General features: G+C 32.7%; 1 protein-coding gene across 1 annotated transcript; it reads left to right on the forward strand.

Moving 5' to 3' along the window:
- Positions 1–1658: 1658 nt before the first annotated feature.
- Positions 1659–6691, forward strand: LOC126768147 (TNF receptor-associated factor 4). The gene is made up of 7 exons (XM_050486083.1): positions 1659–1792; positions 2046–2197; positions 2783–2904; positions 3317–3510; positions 3961–4121; positions 4431–4685; positions 4756–6691. Exons 1-7 carry the CDS (start codon positions 1751–1753, stop codon positions 5081–5083), a joined length of 1254 nt encoding a protein of 417 aa, XP_050342040.1. The 5' UTR covers positions 1659–1750; the 3' UTR covers positions 5084–6691.
- The last annotated feature ends 3094 nt before the right edge of the window (positions 6692–9785 follow it).

Genomic DNA, 9785 nt, shown 5'->3' on the forward strand with positions numbered 1-9785 from the left:
GCGCCTTGGTCAATAAACATGTCGCAGACTTTTATCCGATATATGCAGATTTCCTTACGATTTTTGATGACGGCCTTCACCACCGAACCCTATAATAAAGACAAGTACATTTAAACGTTAATTTATGTTTAACATAACGACAATCTAGGCGATTATTTTAAAAAATTGCCAAAATATAAATCGGAAGATAACATTTGGTACTTGTAATGTATATACCGCTTTTCTATGCAAGAGCTGACTGGCGCAATAGGAACAATGCAAAAGATGTATGCTTAATCATTTGTTACGTCCGCGAAGTTGCTCAAGGATTTCGCTTATGAATCAACGGAACTTATACCTCAATTTGTTGGCATGATTTCTGCGCAAGAGTCGTGTTCGGACGGAATTATAAACTGGCGTTATCGCCTTATGTAAGCCGCTCAGCTCTATGGAACGTTGCTTAACACGACCTACGCTGAATTTAATACTTACAACTGTTCCAGTCAACAATAACCCTTTTATGTAAGACACTTAGAATGAAAATTGGTTGAGAGTTTCCTTTAGAAATGTGATTTAGTTCAGTTTTAAGGAAACAACGTGCCACGCGGACTGACAGGTAAATGGACAGGTAATGTCTAGGTAAATCAAGTACAAGAACAGTGCGGCTTTATTTGAGAGATGAGCGAAATGATTTTAATACTCCATCCAATATTTAAACCCTTTATCGGTACTGAATTCATAACAAAATTATTTTATGCAACTTTGTAGTGTATAGAATAAAAGCAAATCAGTGTTACATTACAATAAATATGCATTTATTAATGCGGTCTATTATTTTTTATGTTACTGTTTTCTTTTTTAAAAATTTTACATAATACTTAAGTAGGTTCTTACAAGCACTTTTTTATAGAATATGAAGGTGGACGAGCATAGGGACCACCTGATGGTAAGTGGTAACCAACGCCCATAGACATTGGCATTGTAAGAAATGGTAACTATCGCTTACGTCACCAATACGCCACCAACCTTGGGAACTAAGATGTTATGTCCCTTGTGCCTGTAATTACACTAGCTCACTCACCCTTCAAACCGGAACACAACAATACCAAGTACTGCTGTTTTGTTATAGAATATCTGATGAGTGGGTGGTACCTATCCAGACGAGCTTGCACAAAGCTCTACCACCAGTGATTTTGAACCATCTTGTTACAGAAATTTACCATGAGACAGGAATGTAAATATTTCTACCGAGAAGAACCAACAAGTACTCTTTTCTGAACGAAGGCCTGGGCAGTATTTGAATTACTTGTAAAACAATATCTTGACTTGACTGTAGCGTTGCTAACGGTACTTAGATACGTCACTTGACGTCATACGTTCCATTACAAAAGATACAATGAAATATGTTTTTACGCGAAAATAAATTTCAAAATAAATGATTTTATATGTTACTAATGAGTAATTAAATAAACTGCTGCTCTTAAGAGCAAATTGACAATAAATAGCTATTATAAATGAACTAAGTTAAGTTTTACTTTATAATTATTAGTTATTTAAACGTTTTAAAATACATTAGTAGTAAAATACTGTAACGACAAAGGAGTGAATAAAGTAAGGGCAACACTTAGCAAAGTCATCCTCATCACTATCAGTTCTCAGAAATTTTTAAGCTCTTTGACACTGACAGTAACTTAGTCATTATGGCATTTACATACTGTTTTGGTTAAATTAAACAAAATAAGTTTAACTTAGAGAAAATTAATGTAGTAAAATGGATCCAAATAAAATTAAAAATGCATCGGAAGGTATCGCCGTAAGTATAAATATAATGAAGTTATAGTATTGAAAACATAAAACTTAACAATATAAAATAACACGCCCTCAATTTAGAGGTAGAGAACTAAGGTAGAGCTAAATATGTAAAAATTGTTTTTACATATTTACTATATTGTGACTGCAATAATAAGCTCAATACAATATTTCAAACATTTTATTTTTAAATTTTAAAGTAATGTTTAAATTTAATAAAGCATTATAATATTATTCTAAATCTTTATAAATTTCAGCCTATGGGTATAACGACTTTAAATGAAACAGTGCTAAGTAACCAGCCTGAATCCAGGTACGAATGCCCAGTATGTCTCAACTGGTTACGGGATCCAGTTATAACGACTTGTGGGCACAAATTTTGTAAAAGTTGTATCACTTCATGGTTACAGTGAGTATATCAACAATTATAAACATAATTATTGAGTAATTATAGTTCTTACCTCAATAAAAGATTTTGATTTTGTTTAAATCTTATCATAAAATTCTTAAACAATTGTTATTTACTAATCTACCTGCGGCCTCACCAGGCAGAGGCTCGAGGTGTTAGGTATAATATGTCCTTCTCTGTACCCCTAAAAACGTGTATGCAAAATTTCATGATGTTTGGTTAACTAGTTAAGACATAAAAGCATATTAAACTTACTTTGCATTTATAATATTAGTAAGAAATAATATATACATTATATTTAAATAATCTTTAATATCTCCATATAAAGGATAAGTGTGCTGTTTATTTTCAAAAGATGTTCCATGTTAGATTCCTTGATCGGCAGCTGGTTTGGCATTATAATAGTAGCTTATCCTTATTCCAGTGTTAGTTTCAGTTTGAGTAAAGGTGAAAACTTACTGGTGATCTATTACGCAACAGGAAATGAAAGCTTTGCCCAGCTGTGGGATATGAATAGGCTCTTATTCATAATACATCAAGTAACAACAATTTGTAATAATCATAATTATTTCTATCTCATTTCAGAAACAGCGGTCATTGTCCGATAGACAACATAAATCTCAGTATGAAAGTTGATATTTTTCCTGACAATTACACAAAAAGGGAAATTCAAGAACAAAGAATGTCATGTCCGTTTGCAGCTAAAGGTATTGCATCAAAAATAAATAAACACAAAATGTCTTCTGATATTTCAATGTCTTTATAGCATATTCTTGGTGCGATTTATATTTTGTTGAAATAATTATTTTTCCGGTACTGGTACTCCAATATTGGAAAAATAATAAAACATTATCGGAATTTCTGCAGAGAAATTCTCAGTTAACAATATTTATTCTCCCGTGTCTCAGTAAACATTTTAATCCATTACCTCTGTGCCTAAACTCAAAGCTTGTCTTTGTTGTCGTTGTTGAATTGCAAACCCATTGCATTATAAAAATGAAGGCAATAGAAATTGCACCTGTATTTGTGTACTATGAAATTGACTGCTCAGTGGTTAGTGTCCGTTGAAAATGGCCGAAATGTTTATTTTTAATGCTTTATATTTTTTGATAATTTCAGGTTGTTCAGTCAAAGTGACACCACTCGATCTAGATAATCATATCGCTGTGTGTGAGTTTAATCAACCCGAGGTGTCATCTCAATCCACAGTCAGGGTTCCTTGCTCATTCCATGCCGTCGGCTGCAAAGAAACCTTTGATAGTCAAGAAGACATGAATGCACATTTGCATAATGACATTCAAAATCATATGAGTGTAAGTCGAGATCAAATAAAACATCAATTAGAAATAACATAAAAAATTAAAAAGCATTTATTTTATGATAAGAAATAATTTTAATATAAATAAAATATATATTGTTTTATTTATTAATTAAATAGTTAAGTTTTAACACTTCAATCTTAACCGAAGATTACATATGCAAAAGCCGTACCATTTCATATCATTCGTTTGTGTCTATATAATACATTTATTATATATATAATTAATTTCGTGCTCCGCGTTTAAGGAAAACATCAGAGGAAACCTGCACATGTTGGATGTGGTTCAACCTCAAGTATATCCACACACCCATAATAAAACAGAGTGATGGAGTAAACTCCAAACAGCCTCTTCAAGCAAAGAAGAATTCTATTCCTAGCAAGGGACATACAAAGTGTCATTTACTTATTTTTCCATAACTTATAATTATTTTTTTACTTTTAGTTCCTAATGAATGCATATTCCAAGATTCAAATAGACAGCGATATATCAAATGCTAGTATGGATGCAAAAGAACAAGAGGCTATGTGCCTGTGGGAGGCACCGGACAAAAATGGTGAACAAAGCACCTCCGCCCCACTTAGTAATACAAGCGCTCTTATAAGGTAACGTACGGCTTAAATCATGTGTAAAATATGTTTTAATTATTATTATATAAAAGAAAAATTGGTGGATTTACATCTGATTTTGAATGAAGATATTGTAAGGAAACCTGCATCATAAAATGGATACATTATATTGCTAAAATAATGTGTAAATAAGTTTTAATTCAATTTTTTTTTTTCGCGATTACATCATAGATTAAACAAGATCTCGACCAATGTTATCAAGTAAATTCAACCTTAATGATGTTTATTTGACTCTTGAAGAATGGAATGAAATAGACTATATATAATGTTGTACTTAATCCCTAGGGCACTGTATGAGAGGGTTGTAGTATTGGAACAAAGAAATCGTGAGCAGGATATAGTAATAGCTAACATGTCGAAGCAGCTCTCTGCATTCGCGGTGGCGAAGATGAAACAAAACAATGACATGCTCCTCCGCTACTGTATGGGAAACTACATCTGGAAGATCGACAACTTCAAGACGAGACTCGACGCCATGTTGAAAGATAACTTCAAAATGTTGTACAGCCCTGGATTTTATACCTCACCAAATGGTTACAGGTAATTTTATACATACATATATTATATTATAAACAATAAAAAAAATCTCTAAGGCTTAATTTTTTTACAGATTCTGCGTCCGTCTAAACATATCCCCCCAAAATCCTCACTGCTTCGCGCTCCACGTGCACCTGATGAAGACTGAATATGACCACTGCTTAGAATGGCCGTTCAACGGACGCATTACCTTCGCCATGATCAACCAGTACGACCCCGACATGACGCAGAGGGACACCATGATGTCCAACTCCAACCTCATAGCGTTCAAGAGGCCGACCGCTGAAATATGTGTTAGGGGCTTCGGTTACACGGAATATGCGGTCGTAAGTGATGTGATTAGGAACGGCTTTGTGAAAGATGACATGCTCATAATACGTGTCAATATCAGATACGTATGACATAGGGAGTAATTTTTATGTTTGTTCTCAATTATTTATGTTCTATAGTTCGCGCGCTATGAGAATGGGATGTAACTTTGTCAAAGTATACGCGCGCTATGAGAATGGGATGTAACTTTGTCAAAGTATACGCGCGCTATGAGAATGGGATGTAACTTTGTCAAAGTATACGCGCGCTATGAGAATGGGATGTAACTTTGTCAAAGTATACGCGCGCTATGAGAATGGGATGTAACTTTGTCAAAGTATACGCGCGCTATGAGAATGGGATGTAACTTTGTCAAAGTATACGCGCGCTATGAGAATGGGATGTAACTTTGTCAAAGTATACGCGCGCTATGAGAATGGGATGTAACTTTGTCAAAGTATACGCGCGCTATGAGAATGGGATGTAACTTTGTCAAAGTATACGCGCGCTATGAGAATGGGATGTAACTTTGTCAAAGTATACGCGCGCTATGAGAATGGGATGTAACTTTGTCAAAGTATACGCGCGCTATGAGAATGGGATGTAACTTTGTCAAAGTATACGCGCGCTATGAGAATGGGATGTAACTTTGTCAAAGTATACGCGCGCTATGAGAATGGGATGTAACTTTGTCAAAGTATACGCGCGCTATGAGAATGGGATGTAACTTTGTCAAAGTATACGCGCGCTATGAGAATGGGATGTAACTTTGTCAAAATATATCAAAATGACAGTTCTCGAGCGAAGAAGCGTTAACAAAATGTTTAGTGGATTATGTCTATGTAAGTGTGTGTGTGTAAGCCGAGATGGCCTAGTGGTAAGAACGCGTGAATCTTAACCGATGATCGTGGGTTCAAACCCGGGCAAGCACCACTGAATTTTCATGTGCTTAATTTGTGTTTATAATTCATCTCGTGCTTAACGGTGAAGGAAAACATCGTGAGGAAACCTGCATGTGTCTAATTTCATTGAAATTCTGCCACATGTGTATTCTACCAACCCGCATTGGAGCAGCGTGGTGGAATAAGCTCCAAACCTTCTCCTCAAAAGGGAGAGGAGGCCTTAGCCCAGCAGTGGGACATTAACAGGCTGTTACTGAAGTGTGTGTGTTCGATTGTTTGTTTGTATGTATAACTCCTAAAATAATTTCGCGTTATTGACTTTACAAAACCACTATTATAAATATCATTTATAAAATAATGGAGTAAATAACAAATTACGAGCAATCATCGACACCAACGAATAAGTAACGCGTGTGTCTCCGTTCCAAAAGGTCGCACCCCTATCTAGCGTCATCATACATTGCGCGCGGATTATAACTTGTATTATTTTATAATTTCTTTGCACAAGTTTATATGATGCAATATTTTGATCTATTGTTGTATTTTTATATTTTAACAATCGTAAGTGTTATGAAATGTATTAACCAATGCAACTCATCCGTCCTTTAAGACATTATATTGATAAGATGAAGTATTGAGAATAACTTTACATGTTATATTATGTAGCTTATTGTACATGATTTTAATATTATTAGACGAATAAAAACATATTGTATAGAGATTAATCGAGATCAGTTACAATATTTTTAACAATACTTAAAAATTGCCATGTTTTTTATTTATATAGTAAATAAATATTTAAAAAAATGGTGCACTATACATTTGAATACAATTAGAATAATGTATTCGTTATATTTTTATTGAAATAAACGAATTATAGAACATTACTTTATTTTTTATTTTTCATTCATCATCATTATGAAGTTTATTAGAAGTAATAACGAAATAATAGTTAACATTTTATATGATTAATTGTAAGTACGTAAACCCTTATAGAGGGAAATTACTATTAAACTATTTGGAAATGATGTACAAAATCTACAATTTAATCAACTAATTATATTTAAAAAATCTTTGGATCGGATTCCTGAAGGGACCGTGTCCACCCCTCTACATGACTAAGCCTATTGTATTAGTAACGCACAAAATAAAATACAGGATATTTTTTTTAATTATATTTATTGTTATGCAAGAATTACAAAACATTGACATACAGCTAATCCTTAATAAAATATAGGAATATCGCTTATAATATAAACTAATGTTGTCCAAATCCATATCACATTCAACCATCACATTTTTTATCTGGAAACATTCATTAAGTAGCAACACCAAATAATCTTTGAAATATCTAAAACTAAAGTTGCAGCGAATTCAAATAAAAAATATTTTCTTGAAACTGTTATATAGATATGCTAAAAAAAAATCAAACATTCACAACCAAAAAAATACACAAACCAAAATAATCATAATTTTTCACACAAATATCAATAACTTATTAAATACAAACGCATTATTCTATTGCATATTAAAACATGATAACACTATTACTAAATGAATCGTAAGTGTTCATAATATTACCAACTATACCAATTGAACTCGTGTTATTTCTCGAGTAATACTCGACGTGTTTTTCAAAGATATCAGTTCCCAACCCCGTTGGTAACGTGATTTCGAGGTGTATGGCCGACAATAAGTCTTCCCAAAACAAATCGAGCATTCTTCGAATCGGAATACTAACCGCAATAGTTATTAATGAAATTATGATTTATTTATTTTTATTAAGAAAATCCTTGACAATGCCGAAATTGATACCAAAATTTGTTACAACGATGTACTTTATTTTCAAGTAAAATAAATTACCAGGGCTAGAAAAATGCATACAATTCAATTTAATAAGTTTTAGTATAATTTATTGTTTACAAAATGTATTTCTCCGAGTACATTTAATAATTTATTATAATGGCAACTTTGAGTCACGTTATATTATAGAGTGTAATATAACGGGATAATTTCGACCCATAATATATCAAACTTTGTAACGTCTTTTCATACATTCTTCATTACAATATATTTTAACGCTGTAAAAGTGTTTTTTTTAATTACCTTTTATAAAAAGACTAACTCTTCCAAAATAGCTATAGAAAAATCATATCTAAATAAGTATCTTAAAATACCTTATTTTTTTAAATAATTATTTTAATCCAATTTGGCGAAATTTATGGGAACTTATATTCCCGTCGGTGGTTATTTATGATTATTTCAATGCAAAAATATTATTTTCTCGACTCATTCTAAATCACAAAACTAGCGTCCAATAAATAAATAATGCCTTAATTTAGTTAAACACTTAAAACATGGAATTCAGGAAGACTTAGGGGGATCAAATTGTATTATAACTGCACATTGGTTGAAATAAAATGTCTCTTCTAAACGGAATGTTTGATAAACCAATACACGGATAATAACCGAGTGTACAGCGTCAAATAAATCATATAAAAATAAACTGATCCATATCAAAACTAAAACTAAACGTATCACAGTTACGGTAAATAAAATGCGGGTATCTAACACTCGAAAAAACCTTTGATTATATTGTATGATTGTGTATTTTGTGTATGACGTCTGTTCACTGCCAACTGTCATATTAAATATAAGTGCCACAAGTCAAAAGATAAGTATCGATTATAAATGTATAAAATATACTAAATCGCAATATATCACTAAGAACTTTATTAATATAATTATTATCAAATACTTAATTCGTATTGAGAAATAATAAATTGATTAAAAATATACGGCATTATTCATATTTTTTATTAAACGTACGCAAACTGTTTTATTTTCGTATTGATTTCAAAGGTTTATTGTATTTATACTTTGAAAAAAAAAACGAGTTCATTACGCTGCGGTTACACAGAGCGAAAATATTGCATGCGGCCACCGCGGTGGCATCGCGACCAAAAGCTGAGACTTGCCCGTTCCAATACGATTCATACTTTGGCTGGGCGATTAGGTGATTCAGAGGAAATTAAATGTTGTTGCGTAGCCGATAAAATTCACGCTCGCTATTAACGTACGCGTAAACACGTCGGCCAATCAGCTACAACACGGTGGGCGCAAGTTTTATAACCGCAGCTTTGTAGCACGCTTAAAAATATTACGAATATTACCGAAAGATTTTAATTCATGAGACGAAAGCACACAAACATATAGACTATATAGATATTCCTCCTCCATCACTAGTCCTAGCCACATTAAAGAGCAAACAAGTTGAAAAATCTTAGCCATTTATTCGCCGTATAAAAATAACTGTTGTAATTCTTATGTACTAATTGATTAATTGATATTTCTTAACATACTTTTATTAAGATACGTTTAACGGTTTTTTTTTTCTGATACCTTTTTTTAATATACTGCACGGATTAATTTTTTCAATTGTCAATATCAGAATTAGATATTTTAAATTATCTTGATAGTATGATATCTATTGTCATCTATTGTTTTGTCTTTTTTATGGCTAACCTGAGATAAATAACTACAAATGTAATCGTTTATATAAACTAGTAATATGTCTAAGTCCATCTAACTATAAAACTACTGAGACCGATACGAAATTGTTTTAAACTCAACCCCCATTAATTATTTAAACATTTTGCTGCCGCCAACTAATCGATACGTCTTTGACACTAACAAAACCTATATCTTATTACTTAGTCACCACAAATCATAGACAAATGTCTGTAGCGTAAAACCAGATCTTATCTTCAATTCTCACTGACTGTGGCTTCTGACCTTTACACTTCAAGCGGTACGGTGCAACTGGGTTCCGAAGAGGCAGCAAATGTTAACGAATCCTCAGAGGGAACTGCTAGAGTCCCCCGGGAAGTGC

This window comes from Nymphalis io, chromosome 4 (genome assembly GCF_905147045.1).
Source record: "Nymphalis io chromosome 4, ilAglIoxx1.1, whole genome shotgun sequence".
NCBI lineage: Eukaryota > Metazoa > Arthropoda > Insecta > Lepidoptera > Nymphalidae > Nymphalis > Nymphalis io.

Excerpts from the sequence above, each read along its gene's own strand:
- LOC126768147 (XM_050486083.1), top strand. The coding sequence starts at position 1,751 with ATGGATCCAAATAAAATTAAAAATGCATCGGAAGGTATCGCC. Across the intron at positions 4,122-4,430 it reads AATACAAGCGCTCTTATAAG|GGCACTGTATGAGAGGGTTG; the intron begins GTAACGTACGGC and ends CTTAATCCCTAG. Across the intron at positions 4,686-4,755 it reads ACCTCACCAAATGGTTACAG|ATTCTGCGTCCGTCTAAACA; the intron begins GTAATTTTATAC and ends ATTTTTTTACAG.